The sequence below is a fragment of the Tiliqua scincoides genome, chromosome 6 (assembly GCF_035046505.1).
Source record: "Tiliqua scincoides isolate rTilSci1 chromosome 6, rTilSci1.hap2, whole genome shotgun sequence".
Classification (NCBI taxonomy): domain Eukaryota; kingdom Metazoa; phylum Chordata; class Lepidosauria; order Squamata; family Scincidae; genus Tiliqua; species Tiliqua scincoides.
Genome location: NC_089826.1, coordinates 23,097,324 through 23,125,068, shown reverse-complemented (window position 1 = coordinate 23,125,068; position 27,745 = coordinate 23,097,324). Strand labels below are relative to the sequence as shown.

Below are 27,745 nucleotides of genomic sequence, written 5' to 3'. Positions count from 1 at the left end.
CAATGAAACAAACAGCACTGGAATATCAGTTTTCTATCAAAAGTTATGGCCAGTTAACCAGACAATGAAAACTGCCTTGTAGAACAAAAAGTAGATTTACTTAACTCCAGACTGATCTATGAAACTGTTTTTCTGAGTGCCAATGAGATGTTATTATGATACAGCATGGAACCAATAACTTTTTATTTATTTACTAAATAAATAAACTTTTTATTAAATTTTTTTTACTATTTACATTTTTTACTATTTACATTACTATTTATTAAATCTGATTTTGTCATGCAGGGGGGAGGGAGCTACAAAATGTTCTTTGACTTCAGGTTGTAGATAGATGCCTTAGCTATGCCACTGACTGGGGGGAGGCAGCAGAACAAGCAGGTGGTGAGCTGCTAGGGGGAGTAGGTGGTTTCCTCCCAATTTTCACTTTTTAAAAAGCCCGGGTGTGATGTCACTTCCGGTTGTGACATCACTTCCGGGGCAACATTTTGAGCTTGGCACTGGGCTACATGATCATTAGCTACGCCACTGGGACTATTGATTGGGGAAAACTGTTTTAAATCCCCTTATATATCAGGACTTATTGGGTGGCTACCAAGAACGTAGAGGGCTGCAGATCTGGGAGAAACATTTTATATGTGAGCAGAAATGTCCTCCTTTCCACCCAACTCCCTCTTGTTTTTCTTTTGGAGGTTATGGGCAAGAATTTATTGATTTATTCTATAATCCCCATACAGCACCTTGCACATATTAGTTGTTTTTTAAATAATAAATGCTAGCATGACTTTGAACTATACACTCTGCCGGCCATAAGATCCCAGGGTTCTTATGAGAATTGAAGTGGGGTGGAAGGGTGGATCCAGCATCCCATCTTTCACCCTTCTGGAGGAATGGGAAAATGTAGTAATTGCTAGTCATCGCCCTTTTTGGAACAGGAAAACCTGCCTTTTGGGAGCAGTTACAGCTAAACCTGGTTTGAAAGTTTTATGTGCCCTCTTGTCCTCCCCTGATGACTAGGACTGTGGTCTGTGTCTTTTCAGTGTAGGTAACTGAAGTGTTTGTGTTCCTCTGTCTGGGTATCTCTGAGCACTTTGCTGTTTTTGCTGTTGTGAATGGGTCTGCATTTGCTTGTAACACTGAGAGGAGAGAGAGAGAGTACAGTGCCACTGAGCCTCCGAAGGTATTCTTAGTGTGATGAAAGGTATTTCAGTTTTTTTTGAAGAATAGTTTGGGGAATAGCTTGTTCACTTTACAACAGAGGGGAGAAAACCACAGCATGTGAGTTCGTTTCCATTTTAGTGTTTCGTGTTAGAGAAATAAGTAACAGACCAAGCAGCAATATTCTGGCAGCCGACTTGTTTGTTGTGGTTGGGGCAGACAGAGCAGCCTCCTGCCTAACACTGGAAAGGTTGGGGGCGGGGGAGTGGAATTGAAAGATAGCAGAAGGAAAATGACACTTCACAACATTCAGAATAGAATAAGAGGGCAGGTGAAGTAGTAAGTGCAAATTTCAACCAGTTGCTTGAAGATTGAGATTGAAAGGTGTGCTTTGATTGAAGCAATTTAGGCTCTGGTGTATACCGAAGTTTTCTAATTTTGAATTGTTTAAGTGAATTCATTGGATAGAAGCTAGGTATTTAGGATCCAATCCTATACCCTCCCAGCACTGCTGTGGAATTCCAGTGCTAGTGCTCTTCCGTAAACGTGGTTTAAAGCACATTTACAGCACCAGTGAGCGCTAGCGCTGGGCCCAACACCAGGAGACTGATGATGGGAGCACCCACGGCACGGTAAAGCGCACGGCTAGGTAGCAGTGTGGGGCTTCTGGGCCGAAAGGTTTCTATGGAGCCCCTAGAGTAGATTATGGAAGAATCATGATAGATTGTAGCATCTATAATTGAGTTGCTTCATTTCTCCCCTGTTGTTAAAGGGGGGGGTATACTGACAATAATTGGCAAATAATTGCATCTTTTGGGTTCTCACGGAAAATGTATTTTTCTGTTCCTTCTTCAGGAAGCTCAGGGCGTGCAAGGTTCTTTCCCCCACTCCCATTTTCTCTTTGCACAACTCTCTGGAATGGGTTAGCCCAGACTTCCCAAACAGGGGCATCACAACACCCCAGCCGTGGAAGCCTGGTCATTGCCCTTTAACATTATAGCCCTTTAACGTTATAGCTGCACCAGCACTTTAACGTTTAACATTAAAGCCCTTTAACGTTATAGCTGCACCAGCACTTGTGCGACTGTGCTGGCATCCAGAGGAAAAGGGCTTTTCAACACATACTGGGGGTTCCTCTTGCCCTCTGGAGGGTGTGTGGAGCCCACGAACCCCTCTTCAGGTCTCCCTGCATCTCAGAAATGCTGTAGATAGCGATTTTGACCCACTTTGGCCAAAAACTGGGTCAAAATTGCTTTCTACAGCATTTCTGAGGTGCAGGGAGACCTACCGAGTGGGATGAAGGGCAAGAGCGACCCTTGGTAAGTGTTGAAAAGCCCTTTTTCCCCCGGTACCATTGTGATCATGGGAGTGCTGGCGTTGCACTGGGGAGGAACCACTTACAAGGTCCCAAGCTCTCCTGGAGGGTTTGGAAACTTCTGAGTTAACCTAATACAAGAGAACTAGTGAGTTTCATGGTGAATTTGAACTAGGTTTCTGTGGCCTTGGGCACACTACACTTTGCTAGATCTCAGAATATAAACATGCATGCAATTTTATTGGTGACAATAGCTCTAATCCAGTAATAGAAATGCATGCATGGAAACAGATTTCTGTGCATATGTTTGCTGCAGGCTATGAACAGTTGTACAGGTTTTTTGCTGGATACAAAAGTATCCAGTATATGCTGAAATTCTTAACCCACTGAGCTGGGAGTAGGTCTCACTGAACTGAGTGGGACTTAATTCTGAGCAGGCAGGCATAGAATAGTATTGTATGTACCAACTTATTTGCAACAGTTTCCTTATTCAAAATGATCAAAGCATTTTTGTTGAAGTTCTACAATGCAGCAAATTTTAGCACACAATAAGACATTATATGATTGGTGATGAGAGGTGGCAGCTCTTTTTGCTTGACTGCAGTTTAAAGAATCCTTGGCTCCATGCACAGGTGACATAGTATTGGCAAAAGGTCAACTTTGGGGAAGATGCCAGGCAGCCAGCCATTGACTGGCAGTCATTAAATATTCCCAGTAGAGTCACGACCCGATGTTATAAAAGTCATTGTGTTCATTGTCTGTTCTCTGACCTGTTGCATGTTCAGCATAATTAGGCAGAATCCTTTGATGTCTGTATCACTGTAGTTGTTGTCTTGAGCTCTTCCCCTTCCTCATTTCATTGCAAGGAAAGTCATTTTGCAAATGGACTACACAGTATACCGGAGCTGTCGGTTTCGGACTGTATTTCTTTAAATGTTTCTACAGTAATAATACTTTAAAAATATTTCCCCGTCTTTTCTTAGATGCTGTCTTCGCTTTCCAGTTGCGAAACCCTGTGCACAATGGTCATGCCCTGTTAATGCAGGACACTCACAAGCAGCTGCTGGGACGAGGGTACAGGCGCCCAGTTCTGCTCTTGCATCCTCTGGGTGGGTGGACCAAGGACGACGATGTTCCTCTGATGTGGCGAATGAAGCAACATGCAGCAGTGCTGGAGGAAGGAATATTGAATCCAGAAACAACCGTGGTGGCCATATTTCCCTCTCCTATGATGTATGCCGGACCAACAGAGGTAGGGAAAGTTGTTAAGCAACCGGTTGCTGACTTCTGTGTTGCTTTTTTTGTGGGGAGGTCAGCTCTGGTTTGTTTTAAGTGAGTTACTGAAGTTCGGTTTTTGATATGCCTTTTTTGTTTCTAAGAAAATAACTTAACTACAAGTTTGTAGTGCACATGGGTGTTTGGATCATGGGTGCACATGGATCTAAACACATGGGTGTTTAGAAACTTTTAAACTGTGGGCTGTTTCTGGCATTATTTTTAGAGGCCTTAAAGGTGAAATGCTGCCGTGTTGAATTTCAGAAGCTTATTGTTTACCATTAAAGGAGCTTGTTATGTCATTGCTTTATTTCACAGGGGTTTTGGGCTCTCTTAATGTATTAAAACATAGTAAAAACTGCAGATTTGGGAAGCAGAGCAAGAGTGCCTGGAGCTGCTTTCCAGGAGGGAAGGGAGCGTTATTGAGATGTGACCCACAAAGATTAATCAGCCAACGCTTGCGTAACAGCTTTGATTGCACTTGGGGAGATAGGTGAGAAGAGAGGCTGGAATGGAGAGTGGGGGTTACTGATCCCTGGTTCTGGCTGGCACAATCAGAGTGTGGCTGGAATTGGGGGTGGCTTCATGCAGAACTAGTAGGTCAAGTACATGATGAATTGTCAGCAAAGCAGGATAAAGGTGAAGAGCAAAAGTCACAATGGTCTTGACCTAGAGGTGAAGACACAAATACAGGTGGAGCCTATTTATCCGCATTAGTTATGTTCTGTTACTCGGCATGATTAACAAAAAATGTGTTGTGCTGAATTCCATAGAGTTACGCAAATACACTGCAGCCTGACACTTCCGAATGGAAGGAAACTAAGGTGGCTGTTATCAATCCCCTCCCCTCTGTACTCAGCCCTCCCCTTTGCCAGCTGTCCGGCTTCTTTCACAGTTGGGATGCTGATCTTTTAAGAGTCCAGCCCTATGCATTTCTACTCAGAAGTAAGCCCCATTCCAGCCAATGGGGCTTACTCCCAGGAAAGTGTGGAGAGGATTGTAGGCTGTATCTCATGCTTTGCTTGGTGGGAAGGCTTGCTTGTGTTGGTGATTGCCTACACCATGGGGAGGGGGGGTTGCTTGTGTCGGTGATTGCCTGCACCATCTCAATGGGGGGGGGGGAATTTGGCAAACATTCCCTGGGTTTTTTAAAGCAATCAGCTCTGTTGCTACTGCACCTGCCTCTGTGTGTGTGTGTGTGTGTGTGTGTGTGAGAGAGAGAGAGAGAGAGAGAGAGAGAGAGAGAGCGCTCCACCTTTTTGTACGTGTTCTGGCTACAGAAGATTTTGGTCCCCCCCTTCCCCTCTTCAGCTGGCTCAGGGGCTCCAGGAATGTTACTGTTCCTTTGCAAGGGGAACCTCTTCCAGGGCTCCAGGGCTATTTCCCTGCCTGGGTGAGGTGGAGCCTTTTTGCAGTGTTTCGGGCTGCCTGGAAATGGAGCGAGACGCCAGTGCAGGGCAAAGGAGGCAAAAGTGTGTGTGACTTTTGGTTCCCCCACCCCATTGAGACAAATCTGCAGATAAAAAGTCCGTGGATAAATAGGCTGCACCTGTACAATTAAAAAATGCTTAACAGTACTGCAAACATGCTTCGCCTCTCACTATTGTATATATGGCTGTAGCATATCAGTGAATCAAATGCTGGTAGGTTAAGCCATTGTTTAGCAGTAGAGCATATGCTTTGCATGAAGAAGGTCCCAGTTTCAGTCCCTGGCATTTAAACTGGAGAACCATTTCTACTCTGAGTTACGCCTAGATAGACCAGTGGTCTGACTTGGTAAAAGTCAACTTTGTTTGCTACAGCCAATGACAGTCCATACTGTCACTTCAACAACATACTATTCTTGGTGGAAACTAAATTCCCAGAAGTCAGTTGCTTGAGATGGGAGGACGTTGTTCTGCTTCTGTCCCACACACGTAGCTGTAGAGTACTTTCTTTCTTGGCTTGCTCAGCTACTAGGAGGCAACAGTGATGGAACAATCAACTCCTAGTTGTAATGTATACAATTACCTGAAATCTTTCAGCCACACTCAGAGCGCAGTGAGTCAGGGTGGGGTGGAGTTTACACCTCTCTTCATCCTGTGTTTGTGCTGTGCCTTTATTAGAGTCTGAAAAGGTAGCTTAAATAATCCTTTAGTTACCAACTCTACAAATTTGCCTTCCCAGCTATCGCCTGCTGTCTTCTGAGTTGGTCTTTTGGCGACCTGAGTGTCTGCTTGTGTGTAGAGATAGTTACTGTTAACTGAAGTATGCTGGCTGACAAACATTGTGAGGAAACTGGTGCCTGCAATAGGAAGTTACGAAAATCTGTGTAAGAGCAGGATAAAACTTCTAATGGAGAATCTTGTCAAAGAATCCTTTCTGCTTTTACATTTTTAGGGAAATAACTGTCAACCTCGAATGTCTTCTAAGGACACTTTGTATAAACACTTGAAAGCTTTAGTCTAAACAAAAATGGAAACTCTTTTCTTAAGAATTCTAGTAGCTGGATGATGCAAGTCCTTTGTGTGAAGAATAAGTTCTTTGGATCTCTGAAATCTTTTTCTAATAATTCCTTTAACCCAATCCCATTTTAATATGAACAATTATGGAGTTTATTTCGAAAGAGCACAGTTCAGAACAAAGGCTGCTTAAGACCCATTAACTTCAATGGACATTAAGTAGCCTAACCATGTGCTGTTTTATATCTTTTGGCAACTTACCATATTTATTGTAGTTTCTGAAAACTATGCATGAATGAAGTTGCATATGCGGACATGCTTTCCCTTATGTACTTGGGATTTGCTTCTGGAGAACACAGACACAGGGGTTTGAACAAAACCTGTATCTCCCATCTTCAGTCATGAATATGAATAAAACCATAAATGCTCCTTAATTTATGCCGTGTTTTTCAGTGACCTCAGAATACTGTTTGCCAATAGTCTTTTACCCAACTAATAAAAGACAACTCTTCCTTTAATCATTTTCTGTAGGTCATTGAGAAGACATTGGTACCAGATTTGTTTCTGTAGCGCAAATGAAATGCAGAGCCACAAGGCAGCAGCTAAGCCAATATGGTGATCAAGTGTCTGTACATGGATTTCTAGTCAGTAAAGATTTAATGGAAGTGTTTTGTAGAGTTCAATCTAACCGGCTTTAAAAAATAAACCTTTTTATGGGGTGTTGTCTAACAAGCTAAGAAATCTTGTTTGCAGCCAAATTGTTACCTATATCATGGCAAAGGATATACCTATAAAGAGAATGAATGCGCTGGGGGAAAAAAAAACATCATCCTGATTGTTAAACTCATGGAGAAAGATGACTGCATAAGTACTTGTGCCTAATATTATTTTACTATCCTCAAGTCATTTAAATCTATTCTCTCATTCAATTTCTGAACTTTAAGTAAACGCAGGCTGGATTATTTAAATGGGTTACACAAATGTGGTACAAACATATTTTTTAAAAATGGTAGTAAGGGGGAAACCACATGTTTTGCAACATATCCATTTGCCTCAGCAACCAACTGTGCATGTCCCTTTCTTGTGCTCATGATGAAAATACTTACCTCCTGCTCACTCTTTTCGGTTAGCTCCTGGCTATAATATTTGCATGCTGGCGTATAGATGATTGGTGTTCAGGCTTCTTTTGCAGTACTTGTGCATTTTATAAACTTCCTATATTAAAGTTTTTTAACAGTGTTTTGAGGGTTGTGGGTGTGGTATTTAGAGTTCTTGCCTTAAAACTAGGGGTTCCCAAAGGGTGTGTTGTGATGTGTTTCTCAAAGTGTGGGTCAGGATCCATTAGATGAGTCGCAAGCCAATTTCAGGTGGGTCCCCATTCATTTCAATATTTTATTTTTAATATATTAGATTTGATGCTAACTTTTATGTGACTGCATTTGGGGAAATGTTACAGGCCTGTACTTTTAACAAGCTACTATGAGTTGGCATCCTTCAGTTTTGGAAGACTATGGTATCACGCTCTGAATAGTGGTTCTGGAACAGTGTCCTCTCCAGTGCGCGAAGCCTGGGTAAAGTAGATATGGAGGATAGACTGTTACCCATCATCAAGCAGGACATCATCAAGCAGGAAAATTTTTAACCCCCACATGACAAAATCAAATCAATCAATTAAAAGTTTACAGTAAGTATAAGTTTATAAAATTATTTAAAATAAAGAACCCCCCTAACCTACCCAGGAGGTTGCTGATCCATTTAAAAAAGTTTCCCCAAACATCTCAAAGGCTGTAATCCTATCCACACTTACCCGGGAGTAAGCCCCATTGACTGTTAAAAGAACAGATCCTTAACATTTCCCCAAATGCTGTCACATACCATGGTAGCATCAAGTCTAATATATTAAAAATAAAATACACATTGAAATGAATGGGGACAACACCTGAAATTGGCTCATGACCCACCTAGTGGGTTCCGACTCACAGTTTGGGAATAATTGGTATAGACTAGGGGTGCCCAAACCCCGGCCCTGGGGCCACATGCGGCCCTTGAGGCCTCTCAATGTGGCCCTCAGGGAGCCCCCAGTCTCCAGTGAGCCTCTGGCGGTTTGTTGGAGCCCACACTGGCCCAATGCAACTGCTCTCAGCGTGAGGGCGACTGTTTGATGTCTCACATGATCTATGGGATGAGAGCTTCCTCCACTACTTGCTGTTTCACGTCTGTGATGCAGTAGCGGCAGCAAAGGAAAGGCCAGCCTTGCGTTGTGCAAGGCCTTTTATAGGCCCTCAGCTATTGCAAGACCTTCATTCATTCATATAAGTTCATCTTTAATATATTCATTTATGTAAACTTATGTAAATTTATTCAAATTTTAAATGTAAATTCTTTTTTTCCCTGGCCCCTGACTTGGTGTCAGAGAGCTGCTGTGGCCCTCCTGCCAAAAACTTTGGACACCCCTATTATAGACTATAAGTGTACACAGTCTGGTACCTGTTTTCCAGATAATGACTTGCCCTGTAAAGGCTGATGGGTTACACGTGACTGCATACTACCGATGTCTTTGTACACAGTTGTTCAGTATTTGGCAACTTGCAGTTGAATGTCTGAACAATTATCACCTCAAAGATAGTGCTTTAAGGAAGAGAAGAAAGCTGTCTGATGTTGTGATCGGCAATGGTTTTTTCACATATACAAATATCACATGATGTTAATCAGTATTGGGGTGACCGCATGTGTATGAATTCACTTTAAAGCTTCTTTATTTGTGCTGGTTTCTTTCAGAAATGTTCACACTGTATGTGCAGAGCGTTTCATGTATGGAAGAATTCATACATATGACCTCTATACTGACATTTTCAAGTGGTACAGTCCTGAGAGGAGGAGGTTTATTAGAAATAATAATACTGATATTTATATACTGCCTTTCTGGCCATTGGATTGTTCCTTTGGCTTTATTCAAGGCATTTTACATGGGCAGGCTTTCTCTAAACCCCTGAGAGGGGTTTTACAATAAACAAAGTTCTGTCTTTCAAGAACACACTACTTTCCAGGTAGATCTTTTTCTGACTGGTCTTCATTCTGGCCATGTTGCTCCCACACTGAGAAACAGCTGCAATTGGCTTCTTGTCTCCCACTCCAGAGCCCAACTCAGCTTATCAGCTTCGAAGTCTCGCCACACACGGAAGCTTCCGGTGTTTTTGGTGACCTTCAGATGTTGTCTTCAGGCTTAACAATGGCTCTACCCTCTGGACCAAACCTTCTGATATTATTTCATCTTTTGCATTTGATGGTGTAGCCTTTTGTGTTTTTGCTTTGTGCTATCACTTGGGGAAGGCAATTTTGTGGTCTTTGAATATTATAGAGATGCTTGCAAGCACATGGGTGAGAAAGGTATAAAACCCAATGAATTTTATAAGCCTTTGTCAGCTTGTTGGTTTGTATTCTTATATCTTTCTGGCATCCAGCATAAGTCTTATTTTTATTTAATTCATTGTGTCCAAAGGATATGAACTTGAAATCTCTTAGTTGAGGTGCATAGCAGTTTTTCTCAGGCAGATGTTCTGGAGAAAAATTAAGGAGGGTTACAAATGGTTTACTTGGTTTACTTCCACCATATGAATGAACCGCTTGCAATAGTGGCCTGGTTTTAAAAAATGTGCTGTGTTTTGCGACAGCTGTAAAGGACCTTAGGCTTTACAGAATGCTAGTTCTGGCAGTGTAAGGCTCTGTTGGGATTAGGCTGTTAGTCAATAAATTAGATTAGTCCAATTAAAAAAAAATTGGTTAACCCAAAATGCTCCTTATGTACTTGGGCTGCAGATTTTAAAAAAACAAAACTTCTAAAATAGAATTTGTACAAAAATTGCAAACGGAAACCGCCATCTTACTTAAGATATAAAAGAGGCATTTCCATTCTGTGATGGTTCGGATGGTTCACTAGTGTGCTTAGTTTAACGATCAGTGCGCTTTGGGCTTCTGTTTTGTTTACATTCGCATTTGTGCAGTGTAATTGGTTTGCTCAATTCATAGATTAAAACTTTTATGATGATCAACTAGGGCTCCAATCCTAAAACGTTTATTTGAATTTGGTGGAACTTATTCTGATACTGAGTGTACCTGTATAGGATTGCACATCTTAGATTTCTTTATTGGTTGATTGCTGCATTCATTATTTTATTTACCAGTTTCTTATGTCTTGCTCATTTATTCCATTCCTCTAATTTTTCTTCTGAAGAATTTTATTTGCCTCTTACTCTGCTTCTTGGCACTTCAGCTAAACAGAGTGAGTGCATTACTACATTTGTAAGTCCTGCTATTGTTTTGTTCTAATCCCCAGTTTATTAGGGGGTGGGGATGGGGACATCTCCTTGTTCATAAGACCAAAAGGGAATTCATTAACATAAATTAGTAACTTCCTTTATGGGGATTGGAAAGACTCTGAATGTGAAGCAACCTCATGCTGTTTGGGGAGCTATTTCTCCTATTATGCATAATTACCATTGTAGCACACTTTAGGCCACTGGAAATCTGTTTAATAAGTATATTGTGAATACATCCAGAAATGTCAATAAACAAGTTGAAGACCTGAGTAGCTTCACTTCTGGTGCATGTATGATCCTGACTTTTAGTCCTGAGAACTAGAAAATTTGCACTTTGCCCTAGTAATAACAGGTAGCTTATTGTCCCATTGCGCTTTTCCCTGCCTCTGCTAATGTTCCTTCTTAAATCTTGTTCCAGGTTCAGTGGCATTGCAGGTCAAGAATGGTAGCTGGAGCAAACTTCTACATTGTGGGCCGAGATCCTGCCGGCATGCCTCACCCCGAGACTGGAAAAGATCTTTATGATCCAACCCATGGGGCCAAAGTGCTGACGATGGCACCTGGCTTGATAACCCTGGAAATCGTGCCTTTCAGAGTGGCAGCTTATAATAAGAAAAAGAAATGCATGGATTACTATGACTCAGAACAGTATGTTTGGTTTTTTTTATTTAAAAAATGGATAACAGATGTCCAGCGTATGTTGAGAATGATGTTTGGGACCTGGCTTTACATGCCAGCAGACTTGTACTGCTTTGCTTTCAAATAAATTTCTGGGTGGTTTTTTTTTTTTTTCCCCAGGGACCAGGTTCAATTCAATCTTATTCTGATTTAGGAGCCCATAACCCCAGATAAACTGCCACTTATGGGCAGAACAAGATGGGCATGACGCCACCCCAAAGGAGCAGAAGAATGGGGGGGATGCTATTTTTCTGGGCCCCTTGATGTGTTAGAGCCTGGCCCCATCTGGACCTCAAAAAGGTCTGGCAGGGACAAGGTTGTTGCGGCACTTCTCTCCTTCTCTGCCCAGACTTGCAACTTTGCCTTCTCAGGCTACCTGGCTTCCCCATTTTGGGAAGACCAGTTCCAGCCCTCAGCTTAGCCTCTACTGCCCCTCTTCTCATCACTGTCTAGGGCTTTTATGGCTGGAAGCCTGTGCTCTATCCTCCCCAAGGGAGGCTTACTGGCCATCTGGGGCCTTCCATCCACTCTGGTGATGGGAGCCCCTGTCCTATCCTGAGCAATTGATAGCTCTTGCCCCTTCCTTTGAAAAACACATCCATAATATTATGCTAATTTTTTTTAAAAGACGCAAATTTGCATGGGTGATACAAGTGGGTGACAGTGCGGTATCCAACTTGACATATTTGGGTTGCAGAATTCTAAATTTTTTTTTTCAATATAGTGTACATACAGCCCTGGTTACAATGATATACCCAGCTATACACACAGTTGGGACTTTGAAAACTGTAATTAATATAGAATTACAGCCTAAGACTACAGAAGGCTTTGAATGTTTCTATGAACAGTGGTAGTGCACATTCTCAGTCATTTAAGTAGGAGAGCAGGTAGGGAGAGGTCCATCAGAAGCCTGGATCTGTGAATGTTTGGAGAGGAGAATCCTTTCAGTTTCTAGTAGGATCCAATCTGGAAGCATACAAGAAAGCTGTTGGTATTTTGGTGCAGTGCAGTTGCATCACCCTTGCCTCTCCTGCTATTTTATGTGGTTAACTAGCACTAGTTTGGTACAGGGTTTATAATGAACCAAGAGTGAGTGAATGGATTGTAGGTAAGGTATAGTCAAAGATCTGCACCTGGAAGTATTCTATGCAACACATGAACAACAGTTTATATTCACATATAGCAAAATTTTATCTCTTATTCATTATGAGTGTATGAAGCTGTCTTACTGCAGGGTTGGGCAGTTGGCTCACTTGCTCAATAATTGGCTACACTGACTAGCAGAGGCTTTCAGACAAGGGTCTTTCTCAGCCCTACTTGGAGATGCCAAGTATTAAACCTGAGACTTCCTTCATGCAGCGCACATGTTCTGCCACTGAACCACAGCCCCATTTGTTAAAACTCCCCCCTGGTCTCAAAATAGTTTTGCATTGTAGCACTGTTTAAGGAAACTCCGAAATTCCTTCTTGCACAAGGGGCATAGCTCCCTGATTTGTGGCCGGAAAACTTGTAGAGCAGGGTGCTAATAATGCGTTGTGTGCTGTGTCTGGCCTTTCTCTCTGTGTAAATCATTAGGGTGGAAAGACCTATTGTTGAGCAGCATCTTCCAAGTAATTCTTAATTTATGCAGGAGAGACGTGTTTAGTTGTTGCTGGAGTGAGTTGAAGATGGCTGGCAGCATGTGAAAGCAGAACTTCCATTTTGCGTGGTGTCTGTAGCATGCAGCACAGATGGGGAGTAAAATGTTCTCAGAAAAAGGTGGCTGGGGAATGGGGCCTTAAATCCCCTTCAAAGGGAATGTGTGCCAGCCTCCTGAACTTCACACAACTTGGAACTGGGGGTGAGGGATGTGAGACTTTAATTGGTCTGTTGTTTTTTTCTTTTAATCAAAAAGTCAGAACAGAATAAACTTGTAGGCTTTTATTGTTTTGTATCCCTTGCCAGATAGTAGATCATACCCACATTTCTGTACAAAATTTGTACAAAGTCGGTGGGGAGGGGGGAAGAGAAGAGTTTTAAATGAACTACAACTTGTACAGTTTATGACCTGTAGACCTATTCAATGCTATTGCAGAGGAACTTATTTACTATTCTTCCTCCTTACTCCCAGTGGCTACTTATGTCCCTGGGATGTCATTAAAATATTTGGCTGACCCATTCCTTAGACTCTATTTGTCCAAAGTGTTCTGGACTAGGGGTCTCCAAACCCCGGCCCAGGGGCCAGATGGTGGCCCATGGCAAGCTTCTATCCAGCCCATAGCAAGCTTCTGGTCCCCTGTGGGGAGGCCTCCTCAGCCTTCAGAACACACTCCAGGTGTTTCTTGTGATGTGCTGGTTCTGAGGTATTTACTCCTGCATATGTAAGTAATCTGCTTGTAGAGTGGGGGAATGGGGATCCATTTAAGTATGTGTTTATTTCTGTGGTGTGTGTTGGTGCTTGGTGAAGTCCTGGATCTTTGAGCCCATTCATTCATTTCTTCATTCAACTAAGTTCCATCTCTAATGTATTTAAATTTTATATTTAAAATTTATTTATTTTTCCATCCCTTGACACCATGCCAAATATTTGAGGCAGCCCACTGGCTAAAATGTTTAGAGACCCCTGTTTTAGACTAATAATCCAGACTACTGGATATGTTTCTGTTTTTAAAGATGAATGCAGTGGGAGTGCTATTGAAATCTTGAGAAGTTAATTGTCATGAAAATCTGCCAATAAACACACAGAGCTTGGCCATGGACCATAACGATGAAAAGCCATCTGTAATTTTTTTTTTAAAGGTCAAATGAATTTGGCTGTGTGGATGTGTGTGATATTACGAGGTAAGGCTTGGCAAGTCCAAACATCGTTTTGGTGGTGTACAGTTTCATAAGTCTAAAGAAGGCTACTGTAACACTCACCCATAGGGTGTTGCTGAGCGTGAACATTGCTAAGAAAGGAAATGCAGCTTGTAAAGACTCTGAGTTAATTATGCATCTCAACAGAATACATGTACAGTATATAACATAGGCCTGTTTAAAAAAAACACCCTTTTTTTAGTTGCTAAGGACGTTTGAATGAATTTAGGATATTTTTGGGGTGCTGAATTCAAAAATGGCATATATTTTGCCTGGCTCTAATTTTGGGGGTACAGCATAGTTGCCTTATATGCTGATTTAAACAGCTTTCTTGTGAGGAATCTGACACCATGGCTTCCTCATAAGGAAGCTGCTAGAATCTGCATGTAAGGTGACTGTACTGTATCCCAAAACTGGAGCCAGTTGGGCACAACGGATACCATTTTTTAATTCAGCCACCCCATATATACCCAAGAATAGGTCTAACTTTTATGACAACAAAATGTGTGTAGACCTGTGTAATTCTCCCCCATCCTCACAGAGCTTTTGTGTAGTACTACATCTTAATGTCCTATGGAATAAAGACAATTATCATGCTGGTCCCAGAAATTAAGACCTGGCTTGCACATGCATGCTGATTGCTGCATGGCTTTACTATCATGTGATGACTTTATGTGATGGATGCATTTCATATACAAATTATTAGAATTCCTTGTGGACTTCTTTTGGCTGTTCCTAAAAGGTCACAGCATTCTTTATTCTTCTAAGGAGGAATCCTTGGATGCAATCATTGGTACATTTTTTAAAAAATGTGATTTTACCCTAAAGCAGCTTCATTATGTGAGCACAAATTTCTTACCTGTAAACAAATGGAGTGAGAGAGCTGCTTTTTTATTTGATCACTCTTTGCTTCAGAGAACTTGGGGGTTCTTGCCCTCTGCATCCTTGCTTTTGGAGAAAACAATGCAGGTCTAATTGACTTTAATAACATTCAATCCTGGATGAGTTACTTTTAATAAGTTACTATGTTAATAAGTTAATAGCTGCCCTGGGTCCCGTTAGGGAGAAGGGCGGGATAAAAATAAAGTTTATTATTATTATTATTATTATTATTATTATTATTATTATTATTATTATTATTATTATTATATGAGTTACTTTTAATAAGTTACTGGATTTTTGCTTTTTCCTCAAAACTCAGGGGTGCCTGTGGGCCAAATGCAGCCCCTGGAAGCTATTTCTCTGGTCCCATTATAATTGGGCTCTCCCAGCTTGATAAATTAGGCTCTCTTAGATTTTGAAAATATGAACGAGGTTTACACATTTTCTCTTCTGTCATTTGCAGCTAATGAGTTTCTGTGTGAGAACAAAGTGCTTCATTTTGGCCATCATCTGCTTAATAATGTCACCTTCTGGTTAATGATTTCACTCCTGGCCCTCACAGACACCATGAATGCTAACTTCGGCTCTCTGTATGAAACAAGTTTGACATCACTGTTCTAACTATTCATGTGCCTTGATGTTTCCAGGTGTGAATGGAAACAGGGGAAACAGCTCTTGGTACAGTAAGGCTAAGAATTGCCTTGCTGGATCAGATCAAAGGTCTTTCTCCCACAGTGACCAGCCTGGTCTTGGGAAGCTTGCATATCTGTGGCATGTTGGTGACCTCTTATTTGTCCTAAGCACTGCTTGTTGGGCTTCTGGATTTGGAGGTTCTAATTTTCAGAGCCAAGAACCATGAATGAACATCTGTTTTATCTATGTTTCTAATTTCTTTAAAAAACAAAAAGACAAAAAGCATTCATTGGTTATCACCACATCTTGCAACAATGAATTCTGTTGAGTTGATCATGTGTATAAGAACATGTGACTAAACTTTGTACGTACAGTATATGTTTTTCAACTAGTAGGCAATAGAGCATGCCCATATTGCTTAGCAAGAGCACTTGAGACACAGCATTGTAACATGACTAAGATTTCATGGAGAGCATTGAACTCTTCCTAAAATATTCTCTTTTTTTTGTTTTTGCTTTCAGCCATGAAGATTTTGAGTTTATTTCGGGAACCCGCATGCGTAAACTGGCTCGAGAAGGACAAAATCCTCCTGAAGGTTTCATGGCTCCTAAAGCATGGATTGTGCTGACAGAGTACTACAAATCCTTGGAAAAAGCTTAGGTTGTTAATGGCAGGTCAACCTTTGACTTTTGATTTATTCACAGGAAGGGGACCACACAGTCGTCATCGATGCAGCTTTTTTTTTTTTGTAGTTCTGTCAGGAAGCTTCCCCCTAAAAACAGGCCCCATTCTCTGCTTGTCGTATGGGTTCTATTATGTATTGGCACCCAACAAACTGCTGGTTTTAACGTCCTCTTTCTTTTATTATGGTTAATATTCCTACAGTAACATTTTAAAAACTTGTCTTTTTTATATTTTTATGCCTCTGTGCTCAGCTGTCCTCATGCTGCTGCAACTTTTTTTTTCTCCTTTCACATTATTTAATGTAGCTTAGATGTGTTTGCTTTTCATAATTTACAGGATAAGTATGGCAGCTTGAATATATGAACTAGAGATAGGTGCTAAATCTAATCAAAATGAAATAGGTTTTTAAAAGATTCTAAATTGTACTTGCCATCAGTGGACTTTGAAAGTCTTGTAAGGAATTCAGACTTCACTGTACTGCAAATTAAATGTTCTTTGCTGAACGAGTGCTTTATTTATTCTCTTTGTACCAGAGTACAGAGCTGTGGAAAACTACTACAAAAAGCTATTATTATTGTGGGTATTCTCTGTGTTTGTTTCATATGCTTTTTGGTAGTGTAATACAATTATTTTGTAATTTTGTTTTTCCTTGTTACACTGTTAACATTTTTAAATTTTTGGAAAACCAGTCATTTCCATTGGCTGGTTATTTACACAGACTTCTAGGAAAAAAATGTGGCACATAGGCAATATGTTTCAGGGACATCAGCTTGAACTTAGGGCAGGTATGAAAAAGTAAAAAACACATTAAAACATTTGTACTCTGCCCTAAAAATCCATAAAACATTAAAACAACCATAACACATAATTTACATCTGAAGAGCAACAGCAGCACCTGAAAAGGACAAGCCTGTAAAAGTCAGACAGTAATTAAAAAGGCCAAGACTCTGAAGGCTTGCCTGAATAAAAAAAAGTCTTCAGGCCATGCTGGAAGGTCTACAAGGAGGAGAGCAGTTTGTAACTCAAGAGGGAGGGAATTCCAAAGAGTTGGTGCCACTACTGAGAAGGCCCTATTCCTTGCCGCCACCGCCGCCATGACCCCTGCACCTTCCTAGGCGGCGGCACTTGTAAAGGGACCTTCTCTGATGACCTGAGAAGACAAACCAGATTGTATGGAAATAGTCAGTGTCTCAAATATCCTGGCCCCGAGCTATATAGGGCTTTGAAAGGTCAAGACCTACACATTGAATTGGGTCTGGAAAGGAATGGGCAGCCAATGCAGCTGCTGGAGAAGCGGCCTGATAGTCAAACTGCCTGCCTCCAGTGACTACAGGGGCCGCCACATTCTGCACTAATTGCAATTTCTAAACCATTACAATAGTCTAGCCTTAATGTCACTAAGATGTTGATTGGTTGGCAACCTTCAGTCTCGAAGGACTATGGTATAAGCCTACAGCACCTGGTATTCCCAGGCGGTCTCCCATCCAAGTACTAACCAGGCCTGACCCTGCCTAGCTTCCGAGATCAGATGAGATCGGGCATGTGCAGGGTAACAGTTGCTGTAAACTCTTAGCTAGTTTCTTCCGCCTCCCTTCTGCCAGAGTGAAAAGGGGCTGGTCTTCCCAGGTGAGATCTCTGAAGATCATGAGGACAATAGATAAAACTCTGGGAACTGCAGAAGCCTGCTGATGGGCTTAACCAATCTGCAAGCTCCTGAATGGGGTGCCTGAATTTGCAACTCCTAAAAGATTAGATGACTATGCTAAATTTGATGGCTGGCTAGGAATTGCCCTTCCTAGATTCTTGCCCTCTTAATTCAGCTCTCTTAGGCTGGACTGTATTTAATCCCAAACTGGTCTTTACTTTTAATTTAAACTGAACTGGTTTAAGAGCCTTTGGACTTGGCAGAACTTACACTCTAAGGTTTAAATCCTGTTTAAAGACACTAAGTGTGCTTTCTCCTTCTTTTACCCTCTTCTTCTGTTTCGTTTGGACTCCTAATCTCAGGTTAACTCTGGTCAACTCAGAGTGGAGCTGTCTAGACTGGAGCTAAAGCTCCCTGTCTCAATTCTGTCTTCCTGATTTTATTAAGTATACAACTTTTTGACTGATTGCCTGTGTCCCAATTTACTGGACCTTTACATTATGTTCTTAGATTAAAGTTCTAACTTGGGTTAAGTATAAAGTAAATTTAAATAAAGTAGTAGAGCTTACTTTCTTCTTTATCCTCTGTTTTGTTAATTTTCCAAGTGCCTCTGTCTTGGGCTCTTACTCTCAAATAGTACTCTCCAGTAGACTTTGCTCCTGCTCAGACCTATGTAGATTTGGGATGCAACTCCCTTCAGAATCGGCTCCCTGTCTAAATTCTGCCTTACTACTTTTAAGTAAGCATGTGCTTATGTAATTATTTTTATTGCCCTCACCTAGCTCCTGTGCTCCAAATTACTAGACCAAAGAATCCCTCCCTCAGGTTAGATTAACTTTGGGTAAAGCTAAATTTTAAAGTTGTTTTAAGGTTAGAAAAACAGAGCATATCCTTCTCCTCCTCCTCCTCTTCCTCCCTTTCCTAAACTGAAAGAATATACTTGCCCTCTACTTTTCCTCTTCCTCCCGCTCCTCACACAGATGCTTAACTTGCTCTGTCTTACATTGGCATACTGTTCCAGGAGTTACTTCATTCCAGGAGGCCATGTACTGCTTCGTGCGGAGGCTCGTGCGGTAGCAGGCTCTAGATTTGACGCCAAATGAGTATGCTCATGTCCTCAGGCTGTACAAGCTGAAACTAATACTACGAAACTAGACAAGCAGATGCCAAGGGGACATCATCAGACATTCTCACTGTGGCATCCAAGCTGTGATGAATATGATCAATTTTGACCTTTATTTGCCCCACTAAATATGTAGGCACAGCAATCAAACTCATTTTCATTTGCCCCACTAAATATGTAGGCAATTTTATTCTGGTCACTCCGACCCAAGAAAGCAGCCATGATTGGTGATAAACTTATGTAAAGATTCTGATATATTGGACAATATAATAATATGTGAGGGATTGTACTTAAACATCACAACTTTTGTGCCCAGTGTGTGCTTCAGGAATTTAACATTTTATGATCCATTAGTTAATATGGTGAATGTTGACTGATTAAAAATAGGAAGTCCTGATAATGTGATTTTACTGCAGAACAGTTCCAAGTCAATAAAAAGTTAAACTTCTCTAAAAGTGAAGGAATAGAAGAATGTGGGCAACCTGAAGTTATCTCCATGCATTTGTTCTGTCATTAAATGGGGAGTAGTTTTGAACCATAGAAAGATATTTGCCCATCCAAAACTTGCCATTCAGCTCAATAAAATGGTCTAAACTTCAAGCATTTGAGGAGGAGGAAAATTTGTCAGTGTGCACAGTAGCACTTATTCCAGTTGGTAAAATAACAGGGCAAGACATGACATACAATTGTGCGTGCTAGGCAGGAATCATAGTTGAATGCAAGTCTTGCATGTACAAGGACCCAATTATAATCCCTGATGCTTTCCCTTTATTGGATTTTAAGAGGTAGGTCTGGAAAGATCTCCATCTTAAAAACTGGCTAGAAATCAGAAGATATTGGATTAGTTTGACCAATGGTATTGCCCTGTGTTAGGCAATTGCAAAGGATCTTGATAGGATACTATTGTCAATACAGCTTGCATAATAGAGTGCTGGTGAGTTACAGTAAACATATAGACATCAGCTGCTCAATCAGTTGAGTCCACTAATTCCTTGGAGCATCTTTGCAAATTGCTTTTTGGAAATGAGCAGGAAGTGATCTCATTGCTTCAGTGTTGCCTGGTAATGGATCTTGCGCATCTGCCTTGTGATGAGATGTGAATTCCCATTGCAGTGAAAGATCATGCATCTCACCGTGGACAGATGCATGAGCTCTTATTTTAGACATTGCACCACGCGCGCGCACGCACACAGAAGCATGAGTCACATGTGCTGTACTTGTTTCATTTTACAACAGTGTTTCTCAACCAGTGGTATGGGTACCAGCAGTGGTACTTGAGGTGGTGCCTGGTGGTACTCGTGGGACCCCTGGACACCTGCCACCCAGTAGCAATAGCAGAAACATGACCCAACAAACAGCGGTAGAATCAGAGGCATGCTTTTCAGTGCTAGAAAAGGCTCTCCAGCCCACCCAAGCCGTTTATTGCTGTTTGTCTTGTCTCATCTGGCCCCCAACCTAATGTCGTCATTGCCAGTTACTTCCGGTGGTACTTCAGATAAGTGGACCATGTGAAGTGGTACTGTTGAGAAACACTGGTTTGCAAGATTTACCAGCTGTTGTGAACCAACAACATTTTTGCCTGTTATGTCTGAAACAATTTCTTCTGATGTTGTGCAATGTGTGCGTATCCACCCAAAGTCTCTGTCTTCAGTGACAGGTAATTTTCCAGGTAATTGGTTTGGTCACTAACTTTAAATTTAGGTAGAAAATTCACAGACGTGATGAGAGATAGCTGGCTGTGGCCATTACCAGTGTTTTAGAATCTCTCATACTTCATCTTACACAAGAGGACCATATGTCTGCCTAATCCCTCCTCTAACACTTGAACACTTGTCCCTATAAGAAATCATTCTGACACATGGAGGATGATGGTTTCAGGGGGAAAAACTGGTAATAAAAATACCCTCCTGCTGATTTTGTCAAACCCTAAAATCAATGAAGCAAGGGCAAAAGGGGGCACTATCCCCTTAGTCCTCCTAAACTGAAGTTAATGAGGTGGATGGAGTTTACTAAATCTTGGGGTGAGGAGTTGAATAAGTGCTATAAAACCATTACAGTTCATCAATGAGATATCTGTTCCAGATGATGCTTTCTTCTCTAACCTACTTTAAATGATGTCAATTATTCCTATGGGGTCAACAAAAGAGCAACAGCTAGGTCTATGCCACTTGCAGGATGGAGGCTCCAAGTTGTTTATTTTTAAAGCTATATAAATTCACATTCAAAATCCAAGGTCCTGAACTTGGACGGAGAACTTGCTCTCGATGAAGATTGGATCTGGGCTGTTAAGTCAGAGATCTTAAACCCTCGATTACTCAGTAAATACTACCAGACGTGGAAATGTTGCATAAAGCTATTAAAACAAAAGCTTGGAGCCAAACCAAAGGTTTACATTGCAAATAATACCACCAATAAAAAACCAGTAAGGAGAAACCGCAGTGGATGTCTCGTGTGGGTTTCATTATTGTATCTCTCGATTATCTTATGAGATCTGCTAGCAAGATCAGTTCTACTGACATTTGAAAAGAAATGGGTCACTAGAGTATGTGCAATGAAAGCCTTAATAAGAAAATCTGTAGGTATTTTATTTGTTTTGTTTCAAAGAGGAATGTTTTGCCAGCAGAATGGCATTACTGATGATGGACATGGCTAAATGAGTGCTGGTTTTAGTATATGTATATGACTACACTGCCAGCAGCATGTTTCTGGGAGACACTGAAGTGGAATAAAAGTTGGCTGTGTACACAAAAAGTTACTTTTGATTTCAATTGCCAGGTCAGTAGTGCTATTGATTCTACAAAAGTAATTGTATGTTGTTGGTGTTAGTGATGAAATTACACGGTTATGTCTTAGCTTGTATCTTGTATGGAGACTGAGCTTCTGAGAGTTACTAATGCAGAAATTTCTTACAATATTAGAAATGTTTGGGAATTCTTTTACAGTTGGACAAAATGTTCTGAACAAACACACCAGTTGTTAAATTCTTAATTTCTTAAAATTATCATGTCATACCTTGGCTGTCATTGCATGAAAGCTTCATTTGAAATTCTCTACTACTGGGTCATTGTGGGAGATACCTACAGATGTGAGTTTGCTAACAAGCTTGCAAACAGGGAGAGCTAATGGGGACAAAGGAGTTTGACATGAGGGTTGAAAAGAGGAAACAGTGCGTATGTGAGAGACAACTGTGTGGAGTTTGTATGGGAAACGAACAGTATACATTTGAAATTCTAATATGGGAAGGCAAATCTGAACAAATGAATATCATGGTGGGATGAGACACATGAGTGTAATATAGTATTTGAATTTGTTCTAAAGGTACTGACCTCCCCAAAAGGGAGAAGTTGCACTATATGTATGCAATGCATAGAGCTGCACAGAAATCATGGAACCCTAGTTGAAAGTTTGGTGTAGAGAGGTTTGGAAGTTGGATCCAAGTTCAAATCTCCACTCAGCCATGAAGCTTCTTGGGTGACCTTGGGCCAGTCACTATCTCTTAGTCTCACCTACCTCATAGGGAACTTTACTAGGAGTGAGAGGTCCATTGAGTTCTTGACTGGTCTTGCTGGCAGCCTTTTTTGAAAAAGGGAGAGAAGTATCTGGGAAACTACAGACTACTAACACGTATATGTGGAAAAATCCTAAAATTTCTACCTTTTTAAAATATCCACCTTTAAATAGTGGAAGCTTGGGAAGAACCTTGGAGCTTCCTTTGTTTCTGCCTCTTTTATTCTGTTGAGTCTGTTGGCTAAATGAGGTGAATTGAGAAGCTAAAATAGGGAAGAAGAGCATTCTGTTTTGGAAGCACAACTGACACCTGTCTCTTTCTCTGAGAATTCCATCCTCTCTTGTGGATTACTTTCCTCCAGGACAGGACTACTTTAGGATCAGGTAATAACCCCTGTTGTCCACTGCCTTCGCTTTCTTTTTTATTCTTCCTTTGACTTTGACACTGTGTCTTTAAAAAAAAAAATCACACCTCCCAAACAAGCCCTTTGGCAAAATTGTTACCAGAGATTAGAAAGATTCAGGTGAGATCTCTATAGTGTTCTATACAATTACTGTTTTTTCCAGCCCATGACCATGATAGGGAAAGGAGGAAAGAAAGACAGAGGGCAGCAAATTCATTCCCTTAAATGTCACAGCTGATTGTCCTGCGTACTCTGTATTTATACTGCTTGAAATCGGACATGGGGAGTGGAGGGGGAAGGAGAAGGCAAGTTCCCTGCAAACTATCATCGGGCTTTAAAGTCACATCTGCAACTCCTAAAAGATAATAAACGGCTCTAAGTTTAAATCACAGAGTTCACCCTACCCTCATAAAATTCATTGAGGCTTGGATGTAATCAAAGGAATATTTCTCCGCATTCCTTCTACTCAAGACCATTGTGGTGAACTAACTATACAACATGTGTTACTGTAAATAAATCCCAATGGAAGTTAGAGAAGTGTTTGGGTCTTGAGTTGAATCTCTTCATTAAGGAAATTTCACCCTCAATACCCATTTTATATAGCCATTAAATCCTAGCCTTTTCCCCACCATCTGGTAGGCTGAAAAGGCATGGTCTTGAGTAGAGCCTTTCCCACATGACTATTTTGACTGTGCCTCTCTTCCAATTCCATATTTTTAAAGCATAATTAAGAGTAATGGTTACTTCACATGTAATTAACAATAATCTGAAAGGATCTGATGGGCTTTTTTGGATTTTCTAAGCTAGAGCAGCCATTTTCAACCACTGTGCCACAGCATGTTGGTGTGCTGCAAATGGTCTCCAGGTGTGCCATAGGAATTTGGGAGAGGGTCATTTATGAGTAGGGCCATTGGGGGATGTCAGCCCCCCACCAACAGCATGGTGTGCTTGTCAAAAAAACTGATGGTGTGCCCTGACCATTTTAGGGCCTTGCCAGTGTGCTGTGAGATGAAAAAGGTTGAAAATCACTGAGCTAGAGGGATGTTCCAGGACTTGAGATGATGAGATTCAGCCCTCAGCAATTTGATCCAGACGTCATGTTGAACTGTACTCCTCTGAAGTATATGTGAAAATAGCCTCTTTCTAATCTTGTTTGATTTTTATCTTGCTTTATTGTTAGCAAACTTGTGCATTATTTTAATAGGAATGGTGGTATGCATGCTTGCTATGTATTCATCTGTTAGCATGCTGTTTTTCATAAAGGTTTCCATCCTTTCTCTGGCTGTGCTATTCTCTAGCAAATTTTCATATTGGATTTTAAACAATTATGTTGGGAGACTTACAGCGCAATCTTAACTTGCACTGGAGCAGGCAGGCCAGAGTGCCTGTGCTGCATCCAGTGCAAGTTTGGGGCCAGAATCAGTGCAACCCAGGGCAAGGGGAAAACTTTCCCCTTACCCATGTAGCGCTTCACTGGCCCCAATGGGTCTACTCAGATCTGCGCCACCTCATGAGTAGAATGGAACTTGGGAATGGGGACAGGATCCTGCATAACTGCCGGATCCTGGCCCTGCCTTACCTCCCCCCACCCTGAAACTCCTTGCACTTGCCTCCTCGACTCTGTTGGCACAAATGTGCCTTATGGCATGCTTGTGACATCCCCGGGTTGGCACAAGTGACTTGTGCCAGTCTAATCCAGGGGTTAGGATTGCGCTCTTACATACATACACCTAAATCAGTGGTTTTCAAACTTTCATGGAGAGTTTGAGCCACTGTAAGTGCTGGTGGGGGTAGGTAGCGGGGGAGGGGGAAGGCAGCAGTGCACAGTAGCACTTAGCTGCATTGCGGCTAAGTCAGTGCTGGAAAGTTGGTTAGGATTGCACCCTTATGAGCACATGAAGGGCAAGGTGAAGAAGGGGGAAATGGATTCAAACAAGAGTCATACTTTTGTGACATCACAGGAAACTGCCTGGTGTGGGTTGCTGAAAGAAACCCAGTAACCTGGGAGAGCTCCCCCTACCCCACAGTCCTCATCTAGTTTAAATTTAGATTTTCATCATTGTTGGTTACTTTGCTGTCTTTCCAGGACTACTAATAGATGGTCATTTTACCGTACATCTACACCTGATAGTTTAAAAAAAAACAAACTAAAAAAAACCTCTCAACCATTGGGTAGGATGATATAGACAAACAAGCTATGCAAGTCTCACATGAACTCATTTAGCTTAAGGACAACTTTGTAACATACCAGTCAAAGATAGGCATTATACAGTTTTACGCTGGATGCTTTCATACATTTTATGTAACTTAGGGCCCAATCCTAACCCACTTTCCAGCACGGACATAAGGGCAATGCAACTCCTAGGTAAGGAAAAAACATTCCCTTACTTTGAGGAGGCCTCCATGAGTGCTCCCCAACAGCAGGATGCAGCACATCTTCCATTGGCAGAGCTATGCCAGTGCTGGAAAGTGGGTTAGGATTTGGGCCTTCATTGTTCCTGTTTGATCTAAGGCAGTTGTTCTCAAACTTTTACCCACTTTTTAGAATGAGAATCTTTATGGCATCACTTCCAGTGGGTCATGATAGTGACATCATTGAGCAGAGAAATTTTTAACAATCCTAAGCTGCAATCCTACCCACGCTTATCCAGGAGTAAGTCCCATTTATTATCATTGTTAAAAGCATATATGTAGTAGCCTGTTGTAAGTATAGATCTGTCACATTTCCCCAAATACAGTCGCATACCATGGTAGCATCAAGTCTAAAATATTAAAAATACAATATTAAAATGAATGGGGACCCACCTGACATTAGCTTGCAACCCACCTAGTAGGACCCAATCCACAGTTTGAGAAACAGTGATCTAAGGTGTGTTTTAGAATGGTTTGCAAGAGCAGCAACAGAATAGTTCAGCTCTGTTGAAATATGAACATGATTTTTGTTTACTTTTATTAAAAGTAGCTAAGGAAACTATAAGACTCTTACCAATAGCAGGAGGATAGTATTTTAAGAAACAGTTCTCCTAATATTAGCATAATTGGTCAGCAAATCTGCACACCAAAACAGCTTATTTGGGCAGCCCTGCAACATGTGGTTTATGAGATCCCTCTAAAGATGCATTTTTAAACTGATAGGATTATTTAAGTACAATTAGGTACAAGTAGTACAATTCAATAAAAATTCTTACATATTTTATCATAATTTTTTTATTTTCTGTTACTTAGCAATAATTTATTCTTATCAGTTAAAATTTCCAAAAGGTCTTCAAGGCCTCATGCACAATCTAAGTATAAGGTGAATAAGGTATGGGTCATTGTGATCAGGTCCTCCTGAGACAATATGGGTGCAGTTGAAGCTGGACAAAAGCAAAGAGCGACAGCCACCACCTGGACATTCGGGAGCAAAGACAGGTCTAAGAACACACTCTGAGACCTGCTTCTTGAAGAGGATTGCATCCACATCCATAACAAGCTGACACACTCATCGAGTCAATGGATTTCTTGCCCAGGAGAACCTCTGTCTTGTTTAGATTTGATTTGTTAGGTTGCCTGCATTCAGTACTCAGCTGAAGCACCAGTTCAGGGCCTCTTCAGTTGGGGAAGGTGAAGGAATACAACATGGTATCATCATGCCACATTCCTAGACTATCTCCCCCAGCAGTTTCATGAAGATGTTAAATAGCATGAAGTGCAGAATGGAGCCCTGTGCGACATCATAAGCCACATTCTGTTGGGAGCTGAAGACCTTTTTATTTAATCAAGCTTTCTTCCTCTAGTGATTTTTTTTGTCATTCCTCTTTGAGTTTGGATTTTGTTATGGCTCCTTTTTGAACTGTGATTTTTTTCATGTATCTGTGTTTATTGGTTTTTAATATATTAATTCTTGTAAGCTGCCTTTGGCATTCCACTCCCTTTTTTTAAAATGAAGAAACTGAGGCAGGGTATACATATTTTAAACAAATAAACCAGAGGGTACCTTTTTGGTATCTGTCCTGCCATAAATGTTACAACTTTGTTTTTCTAAGACTCTTCAGCATTATGTTAGATACTTGCAGCTTCTAGGTTGTTTTATTCCCCTTCAAACACCATTTTCCAGTTATCTGAATAGTGGGGGCTGGAGCAGAAAAAGCATTTGAAACTGGAAAAACTTCTAATTTTTTTCCCTTCAAAAAAAAGCTTGGAACAGCAAAGGGACCCTTTGCACACTCTTTCCAAAACTGCAAATAAAACAAATGTTTGGCTGAAACTTTTAATACTAACAGTTCTGCATTTTGTGAGATTTAACACATTCATGCCTGAAATTTTGCAACGAGATAAGTTAAAGTGCACCAAACGCTCCAGTGTTGGATGGAAAGAAGCGGGATGTCCACATACTTGACTTTTTTTTAATTAAGTGCTTGTATATTAACCTCAGACAGGTGGGAAGAAAAGCAAGTGGTTATCTTTCAAAGGGTGCAAAGTTTTAACTGGTTCATAGCATTATATCAGCATTCTGATCTAGCAAGAATAACCCACTTGGTGAAACAGGCTTGACTTCCTTTCACAGATAATCTTCTGGAGGGTTGTGTCCCATATGTGTCAAATCGTGCTTTGTGTTTATAGTTCTCATTCCTAGGCCTCTGCATCTGGCATATCCATGGTCCTTTTCAGACTGAGACCACAGGGTCACCCATAACAGGGCCTGTCTGAATCCAGGGTTTTCTTTCCTACTTCCCTGCACCTGAATAGGTGATGGTTCCTATCAAAGCTCAAAACAGAGGGCATATAACTTCAAAAAGTTCAAAGGACTGAGGACAACAGAAGAAACAGACTTCTTAAAAATATGAAAAAGCAAAGACTAAAGGAATTCTTG

At 41.1% G+C, this 27,745-nt stretch overlaps 1 protein-coding gene and 1 pseudogene across 1 annotated transcript in view; one reads left to right on the top strand and one right to left on the bottom strand.

Annotated features, from left to right (window-relative positions):
* PAPSS1 (3'-phosphoadenosine 5'-phosphosulfate synthase 1) overlaps nt 1-16,717 on the top strand; it is a 55,824-nt gene extending 39,107 nt beyond the window's left edge. Inside the window, exons 10-12 of the mRNA XM_066631855.1 lie at nt 3,454-3,722; nt 10,921-11,150; nt 16,052-16,717. Of these exons, the coding sequence (XP_066487952.1) occupies nt 3,454-3,722; nt 10,921-11,150; nt 16,052-16,190 (638 nt within the window). The 3' untranslated portion in view covers nt 16,191-16,717. The remainder of the gene's footprint in view (nt 1-3,453; nt 3,723-10,920; nt 11,151-16,051) is intronic.
* A 944-nt stretch (nt 16,718-17,661) lies between these two features.
* Nucleotides 17,662-17,781, bottom strand: LOC136656202 (5S ribosomal RNA; annotated as a pseudogene).
* Nucleotides 17,782-27,745: the final 9,964 nt, after the last annotated feature.